At 41.3% G+C, this 25,445-nt stretch overlaps 1 protein-coding gene across 1 annotated transcript in view; it reads left to right on the plus strand.

The window, feature by feature from the left end:
• LOC122787396 (ERI1 exoribonuclease 2-like) overlaps positions 1-25,445 on the plus strand; it is a 149,808-nt gene that overhangs the window by 75,407 nt on the left and 48,956 nt on the right. The window contains exon 4 of the mRNA XM_044054091.1: positions 15,536-15,617. Coding sequence (XP_043910026.1) covers positions 15,536-15,617 — 82 coding nt within the window. The remainder of the gene's footprint in view (positions 1-15,535; positions 15,618-25,445) is intronic.

Genomic DNA, 25,445 nt, shown 5'->3' on the forward strand with positions numbered 1-25,445 from the left:
AGATTACTGACCACTGGGTATTCTGTTAGAGGCATATTATCAACATGGTAATTAGCCGGGACAGTTGACTTCCTAAAGGGTACAGTTTTATGCATTTCTTAACATCAAGTTTAAGACTATGACTTTGGCACCAGTTGTTATTCGGAGACAGGCCGTCTTGAAGAATGCTAGTGTCGACAGGGGAGTCACTGATAATCCCCAACTTGCAATCATTTGCAAACTTAACCATAAACCTACAGAGTTTGCTTCCGCTTAGTTGTACCAAGCCGTAGGGGACTTGCTAGACACTGGCCTCTTGATGGAGGTGGCCTCGCCTGTTTGACCTTCTGGATCCTATTAGTGAACCAGTTTGGCTATCCAGTGGGTGATAAGGGATCTGATGTCAGTTTTCATTCATCCTCAGCATATGAGATTTGGATATGACTCTACCAGTCTTCCAGCTTGTGGAGGCTAGCAAGCTCTCGACCTCTTCCCTACCCACAATGCACTAATCCTATCTCTGCTCAGATTTCGTTTGCTCCTCTCACAACCAGATGTGGTTGGTGAATACTCTTGAGCTTTAGGTAGTGCTTCTTCAGATGTGACTATTTTTTTTATATCTCTTTCTAACCTTTTACATATTTTCTTCATTTAGCTATAGTTATCCTAGTTAGCTTTTTCCAGCCTTTCTCTTTTACACTTGTGTATTTACCACTACCAATGTTGGTAGGCCTTCCCTACCTCTCTCCCCTCTACTTTTAATAATCTATCTGTTCTATTCTATTTTTCTATTTCCCTAACTAAAAATAAATTCTTGCTACTTATTTTTCCCTGTTGTTGTTAAAGTTTTTTTTGTCTGATAGTGTTTATCTGTGCTATTGAGTTGGTTGTTTTTTTTTTGTTTTTTTTTGTGTACTTGGCGAAGTAAGTCAAAGAAAGTTTTCAAAAAGTACAACAAATGTGGACACTATGCCCTTTACTGATGGGCATTCCCTGTGTGTTTACTGCTTACAGACTGAGCACTCAGAGAAGGAGTGCAATATTTACAGCTCCTTTAATCCTATAGCTCTAACTGAACGCAAGAATAAATTGATTTGAAAAGGCCTGTTACCTCCTTCCTTCTCTCAGGCCATTACTGGGGTTCATTCCCTTCCTACTAAACCTAAAGACCATTTGCAAAGGTCTAGGTCTACAGTCTACTGGCACCTCTTTGGAGCAGAGGAAAACGTTTCCGAGAACAGATCTGACTTTGCCAGTGCATAGATCATCTTTGAATCTGACAAAATCCATGTCTGCTGTGGATCCAAAGAAGAAAGAGCGTTTCAGATTCAAAGTCCTCAGATCTGAAACCTTTTCTCAGATTGACATATTTTCCCTGTCAGGATCCAATGCTGCATTGGGTGCTCTCCCCCTTTTTGGAGCGGCACTGCAGGCCATTGTAAATGGTGTCCTCTTGCTCTTCAAAGAGCATCACCCAGGCAAATGTAGAAAGGATGGTGAAGGAAGTTGGTTACTGAGCAACTTCAGAAGGATGTCATCATGATTCCAACCCCATCGGATCAAGAATGTCTCCCACTCTGTACTCATCCTCTCACCCAAGCTGTGGGATTGGAGTCCTTGTATCTGAGTGCTCTGGGCTCTCCTAGTTTACATACAAAGAGAATGCTCTCTCTGGATTCGACAGTGACTCTGATTACATCTGCTGTGTCTTGTTCAGATCCAGACGCATCTCTGAGGCTTTCATGTTGGTTCTGAGGAGATTCAGTCCACTATGAGGTTTTTGGGGCAGTTTCTCCCTTTCAGAGCTACAGTACTGGATAGTTCTGCTCCAGCTTCCTCCTCGTGTGAGCTGTTTTTGGAACTGAGGGGGCTTATGGACCAGAGACGCTGTCTCTGCTCAGTCAGCCAACTTCTCTTCATAGCGGCCAGCCTTTGAAGTGGTGAAGAGATCCTTCTCTATTTCGGCGGATCAGATGGGTCCTTCCCCCTCAGTTCCACCTTCAACAGCCCAACTATCTTTGCCATGTGATCCTCACCACTCTGCACCACAAGGACAGCTAGCAGACCATCCAGTCAGGTATTCTCTTCTGATACTTCTCTGGGCCACCCCACCAAAGAAGTCCCTAAGAAGAGAATGTGCAAGAAGCAGCACCTGAACTTGCCTCAAGAGTGTGTTACTGAGGATACTGACTTTGATGAGGGAGAGGGGTCTCCCAAATCACCACCCGATAATAACGCCTTTGGAGACATCCTCAAGCTCCTCAAAAAGAAGGGTGGTTGGGCTGCCCAAAACTTATCTCCTGAAGAGTCTGTATTTCAAGAAGCTTTCGAGACTGGCCCAGCTAACTCCTGGGTCACCAGGCTTGTTGATGAACTAATTGATCTGGTTTGTCAGCAGGTATGGAAGCAGCCTGATATGACTGAACCAGCCTGCAAGAGACCAGACAAAATTTTGGCACCTCTGGCAGAGAGGCAGCATTGGAGCAAGGGTATAGCAGTTGATGCCATGGTCGTGGCAGTGGCCATGAAAAAGGTACTGGCTGAACAAAGTTCCTCTTTCCACCCCCCCCCCCCAGTAGAGAATCTAGGGTGATGGGCAGGTTTGGGAAGTGAGTGTATGCTTCAGCGCCTTTTGCCATCCAATCGCTGAACTATTTAGCACACTTTGATATTGCAAAGGCTCTCTTGCTGACCACTACTGCAGATGTTCAGACTTCTGTGGCTTCCATTTCCTTCCCTTCAATTGATTGCGAATTCGTCCATGAGGCTTATCCCACATGTGTGCAGAAGGTGCCTCGCGCAGGGGCTGGTTCAGGCATCTTCATCAGGAGGCACCCCTGGATGTGCCTATGTGATTTTGTGGAGCCATTCTAGTTTTCTTTTGTCAATGCTCCATTTGATGGCTCTTCCCTATTCAGCCCCACAGTGAAGGACACACTTTTCAGGTGTGAGAAAGATGGAAAGACCTTGTCTGCCATTGGAATACCTTTTCAACCCCCTCAATGAACCTTTTCTACAAATCATTGGGGAGATGAAAAATGTGGTTCAAAAAGTCTCAAGGTCCTTTACAGGATAGGTGTGGAAGTAGTTCCCCCAGAGGCAGAGGGAGAAACGATAATGGCAGAAGATGCCTTTGTGGTAGAGGAGGCCCCCCCAAACATTGGGGCTAGAGACTCCATCTATGACAAGACCCTACCAGTGCTCCTGAACAGAGGCCTGATCTGGAGGCAATTGGGGGTTGATTATCTCTGCATCAACCAGCCTGGCTAAATATCACAAATGATACTTGGGTGCAGAGAATTATTATCACAAGTTATGTAGTTTCCTTTTCCCTTCCACCTCCACTACCAAGGAAAGTCCCCGATGTCCCACCCAGTCAAAGGAATACGGCAACACTGGAAATACAAAAAGTTGCTAGACAAAGCATCATCCAAGAGGTCCCACCAGACTAAATAGGATCCGGAACTCACTCAGGATTCTTTAGTGCCAAAGAAAACATGACTGGAGACCAGAACAAGTTGGTTCGACACATCAAGTTCCAGATGGTCACAATACAGTCCATTCTACCCTTTCTGGGCAAAGACATCTGAATGTTCTCAATAGACCTTCAGCATGCACACTATCACATAAAGATGAACAGATGATCCAGAAGGTATTTACGCTTCCGGCTGGGAGCCAGTCATTATCAATTCAGAGCACTGCCCTTTGGCCTCACCAGTGGTACCAGCTCATCTGAGACTGCAGGGATTCTAGATGTTTCCATATTTGGACGACTGGCTCATTACTGCCTTGACCAGGCATCAGTTGGTACAGGCATGAGATCAGGTATTAGACTTGCTTAAGCTTTGGAATCACTGTTAGTTATGGCAAATTGTACTTGCAACCCACCCAGATGCTAGATTTTCTTGGCACAATCTCCAGCACAGAGTCCATGGTTGCATTTTTTCCTTTAACACGAGTACAGACTATCAAAAAAACAAGTCAAGAAAATCATCTGCAGTACCAAAATTTCAACCAGATTAGTCCTACAAGCTTTGGGTTCGATATCTGCAGCTATAATCCTAGTTTGCCTGGCAAGGTGTCGCATGAGAATTCTGCAATGAATGCTGCAAACAGAGTGGTCAATATTTTGTCACCCAGTGTCCACAAAAGTGAGTGACCCAAATATGCAAAAATTACCTCCCCTGGTGGACACACACCAGCTTCATCAGGCCTAAGCACATGGCAGCCACTGCCCCTGCTGGTTCATCAGGGAAACCATATAGTTTTCCAGCAAGTTCTATTAAAGGTGCATGCTCAGTGCAGTACAAGCATGAGTCAGCAAAACCCAAGTCCAACCTTATTGTTAACTATCGTAATTGTGGAGCCAAATGGAATAATTTTCAAAAGTTTTGCAAATCAAGTAAACCTCTCACAGTTATAAAGAAAGGTCACTCAAAGCAAACTGATCAAAAAGAATTGCAGCGGTCTACTTTCTACGTAGCTGGTGTATCTGTGGTTGGTGAAAAGGTTGATGCAGTGAATTTCTTAAGAAATGTTTTGTACTGTCTGAATCAATGGTAAATCCACCAAACTCAAAGTAGACACTGGTGCAAAGTGTAATGTTATGTCAGTAGATACTTTTGCTAAAGTGAAAGCTAATGAGCAACTCAATGTGGCCAGTTGTGCGGAACTTGTTGCTTATGGAGGTGAAAAAATTCAAACCAAAGGCTCAGTAGTACTTTCATGTTAATTGGCCAAGAGCTTTTGCAACTTGTTCTATGGGGTTTAAAGACCTGTGCAGTTATTGGGTGGGTCTCCGAGACAGTTTGAGAATGAATCTGCTTTCTTTTACCAAAGAAGTTCATCATATAAGCACATCTTTTAGTTCCAGTTTTACTGAATCTATTTTCTCAGAGTATTCTGATGTTTTTGATGATAACTTGGGCAAACTTCCAGTTGTGTATTCTATGAAACTTGACCCAGAGGTCATTCCAGTGGTCAGACGAGCAAGAAATGTTCCGATAGCCATGCAGAATAGAGTCAAAGCTCAGCTGGATAAAATGGTGCAACAAGGTGTGACAACTGAATTTGTCCATGGTAGCAGCTCAGAAAAAAGGCTCAGATGAAATCAGAATGTATTGACCCAAGTCATTTGAACAAAGCATTGAAGAGACTGCAGCATCCAGTGCGTACAGTTGAAGAGCTCACAGCCCTAATAGCAAATGCCACTGTTTTTTCTGTGTTGGATGCAAACAGTATTTTGGCAAGTGATGCTTGATCGCAAATTCTCATTACTGACTACTTTCAGTACCCCGTTTGGCTGATATAGATTCCTCAGGATGCCATTTGGAATAAGTTCTGCAAGTGAAGTCTTTCAGCTTGCAGTGAAGCAAATTTTTGCAGGATATTCCTGTGCCATAATAGTAGTAGATAATGTATTGGTCAGAGGAAATGGTGACGCAGAGCATGACAAAAAACTTGAGAGTTCTAGACAGAGCATGTGAAGTGAACTTGAAGCTCAATCCTCTGAAGTGCAAATTCAGACTACCAGGAGTTGCATGTGTAGGTCATTTGTTTACTAGTACTAGCTTGCAACCAGACCCATCTAAACAAGCAGCCATTCTCGAGCTGCCAACTCCAGGTAATGTTCAAACTCTACGTTTTCTTGGTATGGTCAACTATTTAGGCAAGTTTGTACCAGACTTCAGTATGATGACAGCACCTTTGAGAGAGGTGATACTCAAAAATGTTACATGGTCTTGGTTAGATCAGCACCAGAAAACATTTGATGACCTTAAGTGGAAAATTGCCACTCCACCAACATTAAGATACTATGATGTTAATAAACTAGTAACCCTTTTCTGTGATGCTTCAGAATTTGGTCTTGGCGCAGTCATTCTCCATGAAGGCAGATCAGTAGCCTGTGCATCAAGAACTCTTACCCAAACTGAAATGCAGTATGCACAAATTGAGAAAGAACTGTTTGCAATAGTGTTTCTGTGTTCAAAGTTTCATGATTATATCCATGGTCGAGCTATTCAGATTGAAACTGATCACCAACCTCAATAGTTTCAATTTTAAATAAGCCTATGCATTTCACTCCAGCAAGATTACAAAGAATGATGCTCAAATTGCAAAAGCACAACTTCAAAATGGTCCATACAAAAGGCAGACTTCTTTATCTGGCTGATATATTATCCAGATCGCCCGGAAATACAACAGAACAGCTTCATGAAGAGAATTTTGACTTTGACGTCATGGGAGTGCATAATTTTTCTACCACAAGGCTTGAGCTGAGAGATCATACAAAGACTGATCAGTTTTGCAGAAGCTCAATCACTACATTAACTCATTACATCTGAGTGATGCCTTCAGGTGCAACTGCAGTTAAATCCTACTGACATCTCTAGGCGTCAAGTATTGCTTGCTCCTATTTGCATCAATAATTCCAAAACCATGCTATGTAAAATGTTTTAAAAGATTTCATCTTAAACCTTGCACAATGGCAAAATCAACTGCATTAATATTTGACCTCTGTCTAGTGCAGGTAAATAGATATTAACTGTTGTTTTTATGATATTAATTTATATAGATATAATGTTCACATTTTTCTAAATATCTCAACAACCAAGTAACAGACAGAACTCCTTGGCCTCATATGAAAGCTCTCAGCTAGATGAATAAAATGCTGATGACAGTATTTGTGTAACTTGAGTGATTGCTGAGATATTAAGTTGTTTACAAAATATTAGTTGTAATAGTCACTGTATTTACTGTGTCATTCGGTTTAAGACCTAGAACCTAAAGAATACTGCCACTATAAAAATAGTTTGTGCTGAAGTGTTTGACATTTATACTTCTTTCATATAATCCCTATGGTTCCAGAGATATGAACATTTGTTTGAAATGTGAGGACATAATTTGATTCTATCTTAAGGCTTAGGCTTCGCCCATTGGACGTTACAGTGCAAACTTACTGAGCTCCATTGGAGTCAATGAGTTAATGTTGGATGGCTGTCAAAGCAATCTAGTGTACCACCTGAAATGCAAACTTATTTTCCTTGCAGAGATGAGATGTTGATGGAAGATGGCATTATTTTCAAAGGTCCTGAAATTGTTCCTACTGCCTTACAGCATGAATATATCAAGATTTTGCATCATGGCCACCCATGTTCTGAATCTGCCTAAAGAAGGGCGAGAGAACTAGTATTTTGGCCCTCTCTAGCAAAAGACATTGATAAGGTACTTTCATCTTGTTCAATGTGCAATAGTACTAAACCAGATTTGCAAAAAGAACCACTTAAGCTAAGTCAAGTTCCTGAACTACCTTGGACAACAGTAGCCACTGATATATTCGAGTGGAAGAATTAGCATTATTTAGTATTGGTAGACTTCAAACTGGTTTGAGATTGATTTACTACTTAACCTAACGTCCACTGCTGTTATTACTAAGTTGAAGCGTCATTTCTTAGTCCATGGTAGTCCCCACACATTTTTTTCTGACAATGGTACTCAATTTACTAGTCGGTTGTTTTGGAAATTTGCAAGAGAATGGGAATTTGTACATGTTACACGAAGTCCAGAATATCCACAGTCAAATGGTCTAGCTGAACATGCAGTGCAGGGTGCAAAGCAATTACTTGAGAAGTGAAAGCGTGACAATACCGATGTCTGTTTGAATTTACTTAATCTCAGAAACATACCCCATGACTGTATACTTGGCTCACCTGCTCAGAGACTTGTATCTAGGCAAACCAGAACAACATTGCCAATTAGTTTGTTGAGGCCTAAAGCCAAGAACAACAAGACAATTAGAGCTCAACTATTCAGAAGGCGTTATTTTAAGAAGTCCATCTATGATAAATCGAGCAGATTTCTTCATCCATTGAAAGGAGGAGAGACAGTAAGGATAGAAACGGCAAAATGTTTCAACCAAATTGATCAAGGTACAGGTGTACATATGGAGCCGAGATCCTACTTTATAGAATCTGAGGATATGGAGTAAATGAGAAATCACCCACGTCATCTTCCTGTATCAGAATCGATATCACAACATTGTTCCTGTGAGACAGACTCTAGATCTCAGAGCAAACTAGACAATGTTCCTGTTCCAGAACGTGTCTTAACTTCTTCCATTTCTGATGATATTCTTGATATCCCAAAAGCTGAACATTCCACAAAGACAGTCCCAGTTATTAAGTCTGATTCTAATTTCTGTGTCACACGATTTGGTCATATTTCCAGACCTAGTGTGAAATACACAGTGACCTGGACTTATATATGTGTATTTAGTTCTGTATAATTGCATGACCAAGAATTATTTGTTGATTGCATATCAATTACTGTTTTCAACATTGCATGACTTATTTCTCAGAGGGAGGATGTAAAACAGTGTGTGTGTGCTGTGTCTTTAAGAAACGTTTCAAGGACTGAACATGCATATGTAAATAGCAAGCATGTGCTGTACGCAGTGCTATTTTAAGAGTGCAGCCAGAGAGTGAAAATATATGAATGTAAAAGCTAGTTTAATACTTTTAACTTAGGTAAACTTTTATAAAGCCTCACTCCTGATGTGTTTGTACATAATAAAACTGCTTGAACAGAACCCACCAAGTCTAGTCTATTGTGTCCAGATTAGACTAGTGACTGTTGGCAATGGCCTCCAGTTCAGTGTGGGTGATGCTGTTTGCAATAAGTTGTGTGCGTTCTTGCACATTTCCCTAGAGGTTACAGAAATAGCTGTAGAAAGCTTTGTGATTGCCCTTTGCCTGAGAATCAATTTTTTTTTTCAGATTCAGCCTTTGAAATGTTAATTAACCATCTTAGCTGCCTGTTTAGCTTGGTCAGGGTTTTTTAGTATGCTGAGCTTCGGTCCTCCTACACTGAGACAAGATTTTTTTTCTTTTGTTGTACATCTGATTGACATTATGATTCCACCAAGGTGGCTTGTCTTTTGAGTTTGTCTTCTTAATACAAGTCGGCACAGCTCAAGTCAGTAAAAGTGAGTGACTAGTCTGCAAAAGTTCTAAAGCATAGTAAATGCTGATAATAAAACATTACAAAATTAATGGCAAGGTGTGCTATCTCCATTACTTCTAACCACAGTAGAAGTTCCTCAAGGCTCAGTTTTAGGCCCACTTCTTTTCTCCATTTTTACAAACAACCTTCATTCCTCCACCCAGCAAGCCACACTTGTACAGTATGCAGATGACTCGACACTCATCTGCTCAGCCCCATCCATTACCACCTTACAACTAATCCAGAATTCCTTTAATTCAGTCGAAACCGGGATCACTAACATCCAACTTAGTCTAAACCCCAACAAGACTAAACTACTCCTTTTTACACCTAACAAATCTAAATCCACCCCCCCTTTCCTTCTCTATTACTTCCAAAAATGTAACTATCATCTCTCCATCCTCCCATACTAAACTCCTTGGTGTTGAAATAGACAATAACCTTTACTTTGATGTCCACATTGCTCAAACCATTAAAATATACACAAAAAAACTGGGTACGCTTTATAGACAAAAAATTCCTCACGGACAAGGCTCGGGTTACCCTAGCCCAAACCCACCTACTCTCCACTCTTATGTATGCAGCTCCAGTGTTAACCAAGACTAGGAAAACTGATCTTGCAAAACTCATGCTGTAATAAAATTGCCAAGTTTGCCAACAACTCCTCGCTTAGAACCCATCACTGCTAGGCACTAAAGAATCTACAATGGTTAGAACTCCCTCAACTACTCAGCTACCATCAGCTAGTCATCACCTTCAGCATCCTAAATACCCTGACAAAACACCTGCTCTAAATCAACTGCTCTCTCATTACTCTACTAATCGCCCTCTTAGTTCTACTGACAAATCTCTCCTCTCCTCTCTATCTCCAGAGCTAATAATGCTGGGAAAGCACTTTTCTTTTATACCGTAGCTAAAACCTGGAATAATCTTCCCCCTGCAGTTACCTCTGCCCCCTCTATCAAGCATTTCAAAAACTCACTTAAAACACATCTTAAGACATGGCTATGTCCTTGTATCACATAAGATCTCCTAGCTCTTTCCCAGTCTTTTCTACTGTACACATGCCACAGCTACTAAGCTACTACATTTACTTACCAGATGCTAAAAGTTCTTGTTTTTATGTACGTAAATGAACTATATTTTTTGTCTTATGTTTTTCTTTATGTAATCATTAACGTGTGTGGAGTTTTTCTCCTCGGGCCTTCGCTGTAAATGGACCTTGTCCAGTCTGACTATCCCGGTTAACAAATGTAAAAATAAAATAAATAATGGTTTGCCTCAATCCATATAAACTGAGCATTTATTGAAGTAAAATAATTGGTACTTTTCTGTTATTGGGACAACAGTTCTAACCTGCTAGCAGGCGCACGCCTGCAGTGATCGCACAGCTGTTTCGATAATGGAAAAGTAGTTGGGGTTAATGGCGTTTTTGGATACTTCATATATACATATTTAAGCCAACTAATGTGTTTGTCATGCCTCTGCCCGCCTCTGAGTTATACTGCACCCAATCTTCAACGTTAATTTTTTGTTCAGGGAATTTGGGTGAGAGTGCAGAAACGCACTTCACTGACTGTTTATCCAAACAAAACCCTCCCAGCATTAGCCAAACAGACGATGCTTTTTTTCTTCGTGACCCAGCAGAGGGGGCCTAACAGCATGCTCTGGCTGTTGGCTTCACTTAAAAGGCACCTTACATGTCCTGCCAGTTGTGCTGTCACTCAGTTCACACATTTGCAAGCACGACAAGCCTTCTCACTCAGTTCTACCAGCAGAGCGATGAAACAGGGAAATGAGTAAAAGCCAGAAGCGCGTATATTTTGATTTCATGGAGATAAGTTGACAGTTTCAACGTGATCTTTCAGCTGTCATCTAGTAGTTTTCCACATCTATTAACCAGAGGTGTGAAATTTAAAAATAACCTCTTTTTTAACTGTATTAAGACAAATAATTCTTACGGATATGTGGTTAGCAAACATGTTGAGGAACTGAATTACAGCTGAACAATTGCACTGAAACTATTGCCCAAATAATGGAAAAGTACCAAATAATCAACTGTCTCCGACGTCATGATAATAAATACAATAGCCTAAATGCATCCAAAAATGTAATGTAAACAAGCATATGGCATGGCAGGACTTGGGTTGCTGTCTAAATAGCAACGAAATATTGAAATTAACATGAGAGTTTAGTCATGCTGGATGCCTGGTTAATGATAAATACCTGCCTATATTTAAATGCTCAACCGTTTTCTTATGAAAATTGATGAAAAATACTCAATATTTCTCCTAGTGCAAACAATTTGCAGGAATCAATAACCTAGCAGAAATACTAAAAAGCACTATATTCAGTAACAAACTAATGATGCCTAGTGATTACATAGAAAAATACATGGATAAATGTTTAAAACATTCATAAATGCATACACTACCAAAAGGATACGTTTGACTTAATAACTTTGTATCCTCTCGTTAAGACCAGGGGAAAAATGCCACACAAATTATCCTGTTTGTTTCCATTTTTGTCTAATAACTGATATTTCTAGAACAATGGTAAAAACTGACCAAAAACCTTGCAATAATGAAGGTAAAAATAGACATGGAATGTTGTCAGTAGTGTCTGAAAAGGGCACTGCATTTTCTTTTTCAGTGGATGTTACTCGTGTACAGAGACATGCAGAGCCTATTTCATCAGTCCATCTAATCAGACTTTTGGGTACCAAGACACTTATTCGATTCAATCCATACATTTGGTAGTGGTTTAGTGCCTTGAGCTCTTGCAAATTTTCTCATCATCCCTAGTGAACCTACCCTTTAGATCTTGTTTTCCACCATAACAAAAGAACTGGCTCTTTCACCAAAGCTAAGAGCTCTACTTTGTCTATCTTTAGAGAGCTTTTAGAGCTACTTTTTCAGCTTGGAGCATATCTTCACCTGTTTCTGATTGTTGTATTTTAGTGTGCATTCTGTTCTTTTTTTGTTGCTTTACTTTATGCATCATCATCTCAACGTTTACTTTCATCCCAGTTTCTGTAGCTTAAAATGTATATAATAAGATAATAGTAATTGTAATAATAATCAGGGGTGTTAAGGGCCTTTCCCCCTTGTTTGTTTTCTTGTTGGTTGGTAACTGTTTAGAGTATTATCTTAGCATTATGGATAAAATATATAAAAAGTGCACAAAATGTGGGTAAAGTCTTCCCCCACAGAATGTCCAAGAGAGACCTGTATTTGTTTTTAGGGCCACAGCATCTGAATATAGAATGACCTATACCTAAGGCTTTTTGTCCTCTGTCTCTTGGGTAGGAGATCAAAACCAATAATTTAAGGGTCTTCTCCCTCCAGATTAGTGTAAAAAACACATGAAGAGAAAGGAAGAGAATCGGGACAGGGAGACAGAAAACCCAGGAATGAGGAACAAGCTTTTCCTCCCAAAGTTTCAAGGCAAGAGTCTTTCCCATCGGTACCAAAACTCAAGTCTCCAGCTTGAGACCATTGTTACAGGAGATACGTCCTGTGTTAAGAGTAGACATTCATCTGAGAGGGATTTGATCATCTCCTGCAACCACAGTAAAATCCTTCAAGTCTACTCTTCGTGCAACAGAAGGGGATTGGGAACAAGGACAAGGGCCCTTCTAAAGATATCAGTGGAACTGAGCGTCATTTCATTGGACTCCTTCCCTAGTGCCAGTTTCCACACTGGTGGCTTTGAAGATGATTTTCCACCTGGATCTGGGTTTTTTTTGATAACTTCTATGGTTCCATTTTTGGTGCAGGTAATCTCTTATCCAGTTCTCTCAACACTAATCCCTTCACTGTCGAGTGATTCCCTGATTTCAATGGCCGACATCTGCTTCTTAGTACTATTAGTGGCTTAGACTCATTTGGGACCTTTTTCATTGTCTGGGTCTTCAAATCCTTGATACTGGTCTGGACCTTGGTGGATGAGTCTATACAGAGAGAAGAGCCCTTTGTATGGACCGTTTCTGGTTCTGCATTCGAGGCTACAAAGAGGATGATTATCTTCCCCTCCCTGGCTAACAGGAATTCCACCAGCATCAGCACCATCCTTAGGTGCTAGTGCAGTTCTTATGCCTATTCATCAATGTTCTCAAGGACAGAGTAGTGCCATATCCTTTAGGGATATGTAAACAGTGCAAACAGACTCTTCTGCAAATTCTGACTAGTCACAGCCAGAGAATCCCTGGAAGAGGACATGTAGGAGGAACATGTAGATTCCCCATCTGAGTTCTTAACATTGGATACTGACTTGGATAAAGGAGAGGGTTTCCCCTGATCCTCTCTGGAAGACTGCACATCTTTCAAAGTATATAGTCCGTCCAAATCCTTGCATGAGGTAGACAAGCAATGCATTCTATACTAGAATAAAAAGCTTCCAAAACAGGCGACCACCATCACCACATAACAAAACTCCTTTATTGTCAAAAGTTCCAGGTAACAGATCATGGTTTTGCCTCCCCACCCATCACCTGCTTTTATGGTGCATTCTAGTGTATAATGGTTGGCATGCAGTATTGTAAGAGATGCGATACTAATAGCCATCTACCACTGGACAATAAAAAGCATTATGCACTTTACGATGCTATCGAGTACAGAAAACCACCACCCACTTGAAATTGTCAAGCTTTGTGCTAGCAATTATATCATTAGAAGTTGCATGATATGGAATCAGTAAGTAACTTGACAGCTGCTCTGCTTACAGTAAATATAGACGCAAGATCTGATGATGTCGGTCTGCATTCATTCTTGACTATTGGTTTCGGTTCCGTTCTCTGAACCGACTCGGCCGTTGTAACAAGCTCGCACCAGCCAGAAACGCTTGAGGTAAGGCTACCCATAGTGCCTCTCTTCCCTTCCAGATCTCATTTGCTGCATAGAGTTTTAGGATGAGTCGGCCATGCTATCAAGCTAAGTGCTTATTTTTGTATATACGTTTCCTCCTTATAGCTTTCTATACTCTATAAAAACGTTATCGTTAACATACTCTATTGTTTAATTGCAGTTTTGTGTGTGCGAGTGCTGTTTTTTCCCCGTTATTACCTTTTGGTATTTTCTTTACTATCGTTGGTATAGGCTCCAATTCCATCATTGGTATTCTCTTTCTCTTCCTTTACCCTTTCTGGGTGTCACCGTCTCTTACCATTGTTGGTACGTTCAAAAAAAAAAAAAATCATCTTCTGGCCTGTTCACCTTATCTTACTAATGGTGTGTGCATGTGTGACTGATCGGTTTGGTTAACCACCTTTTTTTATCATGGTAGAAAAACAGAAAGGCACCACTAGCTTTAAGCAATGTCAAGGTTGTGGTGGAAAGATGCCCAACTCGGACAGGCATTTTTCCTACGTATATTGTTTGAGGGTACCACATTTGGAAGTCAACCACATTGTGAGCGCTGTAAAGATTTTAGTGCCTGGAATCTTGCAGAACGCTGAAACAAATTAATCCTCAAGGGACTGTTAAAATGTCCTTTCTCAGGGGCTTTGTCTGAGGCAGAGACGTCCAAATCTCCTAAGAAAGAAGTGAAGAAAAAGAGCCACTCCATTCCAGTGTCTCCTCAAGCTGGTGTCCCTAAATCATCCAAAGGCCAGGTTTCTGCTTTGGAACCGAAGCCTAAACAACCAAAATTGACTTCAACTGTTTTGACATCGAAACCTACGATTCCTTCCAATGTGATACGGTTTTCAGTGGAAGGAGCATCCTTTGGATCTATGGTGCTCAGGAATAGCCTTCCATAGGGCCTCCCAGGACATGAAGTTGCAAGGGACTCTGTCCCAACAGTCAAGAATGAGTGAAGACTGACAACATTAGATAAAGAAGTTATGTTCTTACATCTGCACTGTTGATCTTCATTCATTCTTGACGGCCCACCCTGCAAAGACTCCTGAAAGTTCGAATTTAGTCCTGGATTTGGAGTAGGGCAGTTGCTCAGACAAAGCTTCTACATTTTATTTCTACAGGCAAAACTCAATATGAGGGGAAGGTAAGATGGGCACTATGGGTAGCCTTAGTTCAAGAGCTTCTGGCTGTCACAAGCTTGTTAAAACGGCCGAGTTGGTTCCAAGAAAGGAACTGAAACCAGCAGTCAAGAATGAATGAAGATTGATAACAGATGCAACATTATGGTAAGAACATAACTTCTTTTTTACTATACTTAAGCATAGTTCCAGTTGGGTGACTAAAGTAAAATTTATTTATTGTATAGTCAGAAAGCCCACTTTACATAATGAGAACATATTTACAGCAAAACAAAATGGTGACAAAAACTTTGAATATGATCTTAAAGAGTAAAGGGAAGGACCAGTAACCTAGGAAAGTTACAGAGCTGACTGAAAGCCTGCATTTTCAGTCCTGCTGATTGAGCTTTGTTTGTATGCAATATTTTTGATTGACTTCAGACGTAGTCAAAATAAGACTGTTCTAAAGAAGAAGCGGTCTGTGAGGTAATGTCTTTAAATGGTGTGGTAAACTGTAGAAAGAGATGCTTTAAACATTTATTTTCCAGTTTCATAGATTATGGCTATTTATTTTTGCAGCTGTTCTATAGAAGAAGACCTAAAGGACTAAATGGAGCTTTGCAAGATCTGGGAATTGAATTTTCTGGCCGGGAACACTCAGGTGGGTTATATAACTTTTTAATTTTCTTACACTTATGATAGTGAGCTTGTCTGTCTGCCTTCACATTAAGAAGTGGCAAGATGTCTCATCTGCTATTTGTCATGGGGGACAGGTTTTTGATTCAAACCCGGTCTGCCTGAGTTTGATTAGTGGAGCAGACAGGTATTGGAGCAAAGTGATAGACTTCATCTGCTGCAACCTGCACAGAGCTGCATCCACCCAGCATCTTTTATTCAAGACTCTGGAAGTGTAGAAAGCCATGAAGTGTGAGAAATTTAGCTTTTTATCAAAAGAGAATAAAAAAGTTTTAATTTAAATTCTACTTGAATATTACTGTTTTACTTTTTTGCACTTGTTTTAGCCAAAAAAATTTGTATTTTTTAAATTGTTCTGGGCCATTAGTCTTATAGCTTAAGCCATTTGCATTTGTGGTAGAATTTTCAATTACTGCAAGATCTGAACATTGTTTGTACATTATGCTGTACTTCTATCTCCGTAAATAGAATTACCTGTAAAAGGTAACTGTATTTGAACTCTGTCTGAGACCTTAGATGTTCATCGTGTTTCACTGTTGCAGTCATAACTGTAGGGTGCTCCTGCCGGCAGGCAGCCCGAGGTCGGCCAGAATCCCAAAGTCTGGGTCCGGCGTCGGCCGTACAATCCAGTACCCTGACGTCAGTACGCTCTGGTACATAGCCCTCAGCCGACGCCATCTTCTCCAGTCTTTCTTGCCGTGCGGTGGAAAGCAGCTCGCAAGTCGTTGGTTGGCGATTTTCGAACAGCGCTTTTGGTTGTTGTCGGTCCGAAGTTCTTACTTCTCTTCTCAAAGCTAAGTACCCGTAGAATCTTTTCTTGTTCCTCCGATGTCAGAAAAGTTAATAATTGTATACGTGGGAAACAAATACCTCATAAAGATTTCCACTCTTACTGTCTACCTTGCTTAGGCCCTGACCACGACGTTTCTTGTTGTCGGTTCTGTGCCAGGTTTAATTCTCGTGTTATCAAACGCAGGTACGACTGGGCTCTGAATTACTTTGGCAGACGCTTCAATTATAGAATGTCGTCGGATACTACCGGAATTCAAAAGAAGTGCAAAGACAAGGACAGGCCTCCGAGGTCCAAACAGGACTCGTTGCAGCTGGAGCCAGCGTCCGGTTCGGCTGTCGTCAGTGAGGCACTTTTGCAGCCCCTGTCGTCCGCCACTTCTGAACCGATGGCTGATACGGACTCCCATGGGGAGCCATCAAGGCCTTCTATTTTATCTGCTGCAGGACCTTCAGATGTCGCTCCCTCGGATGGGTCCGGAACCGCTGTGCAGGTACCGGCTTCTGAGGGGGTATTCAGGCCTACTCACATCACTATTTCAAAGGCAAAGACAAAGACTCCTGTTAAGTCCAAAGCTCCTGCTCAAGCTACTTCTGAATCTACTCCCAGGACACAGAAGCAATTGTTAAGGATGGCTGAAGATTTGCTTTCTATGATTAGGGATTCTCACCCCCCCCCCCCCCCCCCCTGAGAAAAGGCCTAGACGGGATGTTCCTGTGGATTCCTCTGACCAGGCTTCTATATCTTCTATCTCTTCCTCTGATCAGGAATATTCTTTTCCTCCTCATGAGGATTCGGATGCTGAGGACTCCTTGCCCTCTGCCTCTCCGCCTGAAGATTTTTCTTTTGGGGAAACCTTACATGAGATGAGGGAACATTTTCATTGGGAAGGTCAGGATTATTCTGCTTTCAAAAAGAGGCTTAGAGAATTCCTTCTTCTTCCTCAACATAGGCCTTTGGCTATCCCTCCTGTTCTTGACATTGTGGACGATGCTTTTTCCGAGGCTAATTTGAATCCTGATTCCATGCCTCCTGCTCCCTCTAAGCCTGATAGGTTTTATAGGGTTCCTGAGTCTCACTTGTTCTTGCTTAAGAATCCTTCTGCAGATCCTGAAACTGTATCTCAGGGTTCTAAGGCTGCTTAAAGTTGCTACTTCTAAGAATCCTATTCCCTCTGAGAAGGATTCTCGTGCCTTAGACAGGTGGGGCAAAAAGGTATATACTTCTGCTACTCTTTCTGTTAGGGCTTTAAATTGCCAGTTTCATATGTTTAAATATCAGCAATTTCTTTTGTCTGTTTTAAAGCAAAAGCTTGCCTCTCTTCCTGCATGTGCAGAAGATAAGGAACTACAGGATGTGTTGCATGCAACTGAACAACTGAACAAACATAGCTTGCATTGTGGTTTTGATGCTTTGGATGCTTCTTGCAGGGCCGCAGCCTCTGGTACTGTTATCAGGAGACATGCTTGGCTTCGTGAACAAAGTTTACCTGAACAGGTTAAGGCTAAATTATTAGATGCCCCTGTTCAGCATGATGTTCTTTTTGGATCTAAGGCTGAGGAGGTTATTAAAAAGATGGAAGAAAAGGCAAAATCTATGCAAACTGTGAAAGATTTCTTGCAAGTTCAGCCTCCTAGATTTTCCAGGAATTGGCCCTCCAAAAGTTGGTCCTTTCCCACGTCTGACAGGCCTCAAAGGGGAAGATATAGACACTGCAGAGGTCGTGGCCAAGCTCAGGCCTCATACAGATCGAGACAATGGACTGCTTCTTCACCTAGAAGGGGAGAAGACAGATCCCAATCTCAAAGAAAGCAAACTCAATGACTCTCTCGGTTGGGCTACAGGACCTCTTTACCTGGATGCCCCTCTCGGAGGAAAACTTTTTTTTTTTTTTTACAGAAATTGGACTCATATTACCCAGGACAAATGGGTATTGGACGTGATTTTAAAAGGCTACAAATTCCACTTTCATACCTTGCCAAGGGCTTTCGGTTGGCCAGATCTGCCAAAACTTCAATGGTCGGAGGCCTTAAATCAAGTGGATGCTCTTCTGGCCATGAGAGCCAAAGAGCCTATTCCACTCTCAGAGATGGGAAAAGGTTTTTATTCAAGACTGTTTCTGGTTCCAAGAAAACAAAGCTCATGGAGACCTATTCTGGACCTTTCTGTGTTAAACACCTTTTTGGAAATTCCAAAATTCAAGATGCTTACTCTGCAGCAGCTGATTCCAATGCTCTCTCAGGACGCCTGGATGGTGACATTGGACCTAAAGGAAGCTTATTTACACATTCCCATCAGGCAGGAACGCAGGAAATTCCTCAGGTTCAAGGCAGGTTCAAGACACTTTCAATTCTCTGTACTGCCCTTTGGTTTATCTACTGCGCCCAGAGTCTTTACCAAATGCCTGGCACCAGTAGTGGCTTATTGCAGACTCCAGGGATTCAGATTTACCCCTATTTGGACGACTGCCTTATTCAGGCAGACAGCAAGGATCTTTACTTCAACATCTGGATTTTGTTCAACGTCTCCTCCTCCTACTGGGATTTTCAGTGAACACAAAAAAGTCACATTTGATCCCTTCTCAACAAATGGTATTTCTGGGAGCCCTCTTAAATACAACCTTACAAAGGGCCTTCCTCACTACAGAAAAACAAATACAGCTGGCTTCAATTTTCAAGATTTTGGCAACTCTACCTCAGCTCACTGCAAGGAAATTCCTGCAGGCACTGGGCTACATGGCTTCCTGCATTCTGTTGATTCCAAATGCAAGGCTTCATATGAGAAAGCTTCAATGGTATCTGAAAAGTGTATGGTCGCAGCATTACCACGATCTGGACACTCTGATTCCTCTGATCCCCTGCCTCCAGAAGGAGTTTCTTTGGTGGTCCAGGATGTGTGCTTTAAACGAAGGAAAGCCTTTCCGTCTTCCTCAACCTTCTCAAATCATAACCACGGACGCCTCGGATTATGCTTGGGGAGCACATTTTCTGGGCAATTGCCAGCAGGGAACCTGGACAAAGGATCATCTTCACTGGCACATCAATCTGAAGGAAATGTTGGCAGTTCAAAATGCTCTTCTAGCCTTCAAGAACCTTTTGCATCCAGGACCTCTTTTGATTTGCACAGACAACACCACAGTCATGTGGTACATAAACAAGCAGGGGGGTTCTCATTTGTACCCCCTTTGCAGACTAGCTATGGCTTTATGGGACACAGCTCTAAATCTGAATCTACATCTCCAGGCCCAATTCATACCAGGAGAACAGAATCCCTTAGCAGACAGCCTGAGCAGGAACATTTTAGATCCTCACGAATGGATGCTAGACACCAACTTATTCAACAGTATTACTGCAGTTTGGGGATGCCCCCAGATAGATCTGTTTGCATCCCATCTCAATCATCAGCTGCCTCTCTTTTGCACCAGGTCATTCCACAAAACAGCTTGGAAAGTGGATGCCCTGTCCTTCAGCTGGAGAAACCTTTCGGGATATGCCTTCCCTCCTCTTCCTCTACTTCCTCGGGTATTACTAAAGATAAAACAGGACAAGCCCAAGTTCCTCATCTTGATTGCTCTAAATTGGCCTCGACAGTTTTGGTTTCCAACTTTAAAGCACCTGTTCTTGGAGCCTCCTTGGATCCTTCCTCTGAACCCTTCTCTTCTGTCCCAGCATCAGGGTCAGTTGCTACATTCCAATCTCAAGACTCTTTGCCTGGCAGCTTGGCTCTTCAAAGGAATTTGATTTCTTCTAGTCTTCCCAAACAAGTTTTGGATGTTCTTTTGGAAGCTAGACGGCCTAGCACTAGGAAATCCTATGCCTCTAAATGGAAGAGATTTTGCATTTGGATGCAGGACCGAGGCTTGGACCCTCTTGTACCTGATCTCTCTTCTATTTTGCTTTACCTCTCGGATCTTTTGTCTAATGGACTTTCCTTTTCTTCCATTAAGATTCATGCTTCTGCTATTTCTGCTCATTTCAATACTGATCCCCCTGTTTTTTCTCATCCTTTGGTGAGACAATTCTTGAGAGGGGCTAAGAATTTAAGACCTCACAGGACCCCTCCTGTTCCTGCTTGGGATCTTAATTATGTTTTAGAAAAACTTACTTTGCCTCCTTTTGAGCCTGCTGCATCTTCAGATATTAAGTTTCTATCTTGGAAGACAGTTCTTTTGTTAGCTTTGACTTCTGCCAGAAGGGTCTCAGAGTTGCAAGCTCTCATGGCTGTGGAACCATACCTTATTTTCCACCAGGACAGAGTATCCTTGACCAATCCTTCTTTCATGCCTAAGGTGATTTCGAAAGTGGCTTTGAATCAAACAATTCACCTTCCTACCTTCTTTCCTAATCCTCAGAATAAAGGGGAAAGGATTTTGCATTCCTTGGACGTGCACAGACAGTTACGATTTTATTTGGACAAGACTAAAGAGTTCAGAAAATCTAACCAATTGTTTGTTTCTTTTGCCTCCAGTTCTCTTGGAAAGGCTATTTCTAAACAAACTATTTCCAAATGGATTTCTTATGGAATAAGGTTTTGTTACACCCATCATGGGAAACAATTTCCAGGTACTGTGAGAAGTCATTCTACTAGAGCAGCTGCTACTTCTACAGCTTTTCTCAGGGGAGTTCCTACCAAGGATATCTTGGAAGCTGCCACTTGGAGTTCTGTGCATACTTTTTCCAAGCACAACAATCTCCCTTTGTATTCTAAGACCAGGGCAGGCTTTGCCTCTGCTGTTTTGCAGGGTCTTCTTGCTGCCCCTTCTTCTGTCTAAACCTCCTCTCTTTTTCACTGCTTTGGGATTCCACCCTACAGTTATGACTGCAACAGTGAAACACGATGAACATAGTACAGTTGTGTACACCTACCATAAATGTAGATGTTCGAGTGTCTTCACTGTTGCAGTCGGTGTTTCCCTCCCTCCTATCCCCTCTTTTTCTCTCTTTTGTGGTGTATTTGTGTTTCCTAGTAGGATTCATTTATGATCTATTGGGGACTTCTGACATCTAGGGCAAGAAAGGCTGGAGAAGATGGCGTCGGCTGAGGGCTATGTACCAGAGCATACTGACGTCAGGGTACTGGATTGTACAGCCGACGCCGGACCCAGACTTTGGGATTCTGGCCGACCTCGGGCTGCCTGCCGGCAGGAGCACCCTACAGTTATGACTGCAACAGTGAAGACACTTGAACATCTACATTTATGGTAGGTGTACACAACTGTACTTTTTGTAGTTTTAATTCGCATTTGTGGAAGTTATAGTACCCTAGAAGACACTCTAAGAGATTTCAAGTTATTCATACGCAATTTGTCCTTGAAATTAGAGTTTAAAGGTACTAGTTATGAGAGAAGTATTAGACGACCCAGTACTTTTACTCCCCCTATACAGCCGCTTCTTGCGGCTTATAGTAAACTTGTTGAGGATGATATATACAAGATGTACTATAAACATGATAGGGGTAGAAATAATAGAAGGATTTATAACTTGAATTTTAATCAGAGGAAAGCCTTAAAAGATCTGTGTAATAATTCTACTATCATTGTCAGACCTGCAGATAAAGGAGGCGGCATGGTAGTATATGATATTGACAGATATAACACTGACATGTTGGCAATGTTGCATGATGAGAAGTTCTATATACCAGTTACTATTGATCACGTACACAATATCAGTAAACAGATATATGACCTACTACTAGATTTGCTGCATAGAGAGGTAATTGACAATAAGCTGTTTGACTTCCTACATGTTATCCATCCATTGGTTCCGGTCATCCAAGGGCTCCCGAAGATCCACAAGAATCGGATACATCCACCACTACGACCGATAGTGGCGGGGAGGGGTTGGTCCACGGAGCCACTCTCGATGTTCCTGGAGAGTAGATTTAGACCTATAGTGGATCGGAATCCATTTATACTACGAGATACCAAACAGTTCCTTTTAGATCTGTATGGTTTTCTAGGCTCCACTTCAGTAGAGGTTGATTATATACTAGTGACCATGGATATCCAATCCCTGTTCACTATGATACCAAATGAAGCAGGGATGGACATGGTAAACAGCTACCTCAGGAGGGTGTCTGATTATACATCGAACGACATTGATTTACTTATGATGTTATTGAAGGTAGTGTTGGAATCCAATATCTTTTGTTTCACTGAAAAGTTGTTCCTCCAAAAAGATGGCGTAGCTATGGGCACTTCATGTGCCAATAGCTACGCCAACTTAGTTATTGCTGAATGGGAAGTTAAGGAAATGTTTAGTAATGAATTGTATAAGAGACATGTCTGTTTTTATCGGCGATTCGTGGATGATTTATTCCTTCTTTGGAATGGATCCAACGCACAACTATGCAGCTTTGTTAGGGAGTTGAATGACAGCACGAGCTATTTAACTTTTACTATGGAATTTTCTATGTATAGAGTGTCGTTTTTGGACGTGTATATTGAGAAATTGGAGGGTGGTACCTTTAACACTGGTCTGTTTAGGAAACCGTGTCACAGGAATGCTCTACTCCATCGCACTAGCATGCACCCTGGCTTCGTCTATAAGAATATAGTACGAGGCCAGGCAATGAGAGCTTCTAGATACACTCCCAATGACTCTAAGTTTGTGCATGAAGTTAAGGACCTTACAATTAGATTTAGACAGAGGGGATACACATACAGAGATCTGAGCCTGGGTTTTACTGAAGTGGGAGATCTCAGATTAGGTAGAGCGGCACCTTATTTTTCAGACGGGTCTGCGAATGGTATAAATGTCAACAATGTTGCTGACACGAACATGCTGAATAATATTCCATGCTCGATCCTTTATACTAAGGATATAGGACCTATAAAGGATACTATTAGTGCACATTGGCATGTATTATCGGTTGACCCTGAGGTGCAACGAATAGTTGGTGAGAAACCCAGGTTCATATACAGGAACAAGATGAGCCTTAAGAAAATGCTATGTTATCCCAAGCCCTCGAGAGAGATGGGTTTAGACATCAGTCAATATACAGCCCGTGGTCATTGCAGTTTTTGCTCCTACATTGACCCCAATGTATCTTTTGTTCACCCATTGGGATATGGTGTTTTTAAAATGAGAGCAGGAGGTGACTGCATGTCCACCAATGTGGTCTATTTGGCCACTTGTATAACGTGTCCCGCATTCTACGTTGGCAAAACTAACAGATGCCTCAGAGATAGAATGCGGGAACACGTCTATCATATTAGGAAGGGCTGTTTACGAAACGCCTTGGCTAAACATGTTGCTGAGACTGATTCTACACATATATTTAAGTTTAGGATCATGGAGAAGTTGTGGGATACTTCTAGAGGCGGTGATGTCTCCAATTTAACAGAGTCTAAAGAAAGTACTTGGATTATCAAGTTAAGAGCCGATGTTCTACCCGGCTTGAATGGTAAGGTCCCTATAAAACCATTCTTGAAAATGAGGAGACTTAAGATCTGAACATTGACAGTCTCCTCTAGTTTTTCATAGTTAGTATACTTGTGCTGTCATATATAGATTTTTTTGTGTTTTTAATATTTTGTTCTTGTGATGAGTTTTTGATTTATATAGATCAATGTTTACTTATTTTATTTAGAGACATGATTATCATGTTAGTATAGGATTTGTGTCGTTGTATAAAAAAAGTTTTTATTTTGTTTGGATTACGTCATCAAATAACATCGTTTTAGATTTATTTTTGGTTATAGGGAATCGATAACATCTGATGTTGGTTTGATGTATTTTAATGTTGTTACATCCATGTGTGAAGCATTTTGAGTGTACTTTGATGTTTCATAGGATGGGGTTTTTTGATGTACATGTAATAATATATACATTTTTAAGAATATTCCTTTAAGGGCTTGTGTCGTTTCCCGCCATAGATTGTATTTAAACTTGTTCATTAGAGTTGCAATTGGTCTGATGAAGCTATAAGCGAAAGCGCTCACCAACTGTTTTATGTGCACGCAATAAAGATATCTATATCTTTTACTGGATTTCGTGGATTGTTGTCTAAGGATTTCCGTTCTACATATTTGGTTTTTATCTGACTTTGAACAGAAGTGTTTTTACCTGACTTTGAACAGAAGTGTTTGAACTGAACTCTGCTTTGCACCCGGTATCTATTGTCTGACTTTATTTTTGCATTTGTGGAAGAATTGTGAACTACTGCAGGATCTGAGCCTTATTTCATCATTCATTACTGCATTTTTCCATAAGCAGTATTACTGGTATATATGCCTGGTCTGGTGCCTTAGACTGTAGTTTGAAAGTGCAAATTGCAATAGTGGCAGTATTATAATTTTTTATGTAAGATCTGTGCTTCTACAGCTGCTTACATTCCATCTTTTTTGGTAGTCTTATTCTGCTTATCAATTACCTGCTTAAAGTTGCATTCCAGTGCCTTTCTGTTCATTACACTTGCTATGTTTGTTTGCCCCCCCCCCCCCAGTAAGACACTTGACCTGCAAAATATATGCAATCTTAGTAATCCAGGTCTGAGGGTCATATAACTTACGATAATTACAAATAAACCCACCTTGGGCTACAGTATACCTCTGATAAGGCATGGGGAAATGCCTAGTTATTTTAACAGTAAGTCCACCCAAACAGTATCCTAAACAACCAAACTCCAGTCACTTGTAGTTACGCATGCCCCCTGGAGTCATTCTGTCTAAACCATGTACCACCACTTCTCTTCAACTTCTGTAGCCAGCCTGATTGAGATGGTTATCTTGAGACAGAAAAATCTCTCGCAAACAGTGAACTCGCACCAAAATTATTAGCGATACGTCATATCTCACAGAGGGTATCACAGTACATGTAATCAGTCGTATGTTGAGTTTCCAAAGATTAATTTGCCTAAACCTCAAGGACCTCCAAACAACACACACACAAAGCACACTCCGTAAATTAAGCCTACCACTTCACATAGCCCAGGGAGTCCCAAAGTCTTTGATACTGAGCCCATATGATGGGTGTCTACCCAACCAAATATTCTAGTGATAGG

Source organism: Protopterus annectens, chromosome 13.part0 (assembly GCF_019279795.1).
Source record: "Protopterus annectens isolate FY-2018-M chromosome 13.part0, PAN1.0, whole genome shotgun sequence".
Classification (NCBI taxonomy): Eukaryota; Metazoa; Chordata; order Ceratodontiformes; family Protopteridae; genus Protopterus; species Protopterus annectens.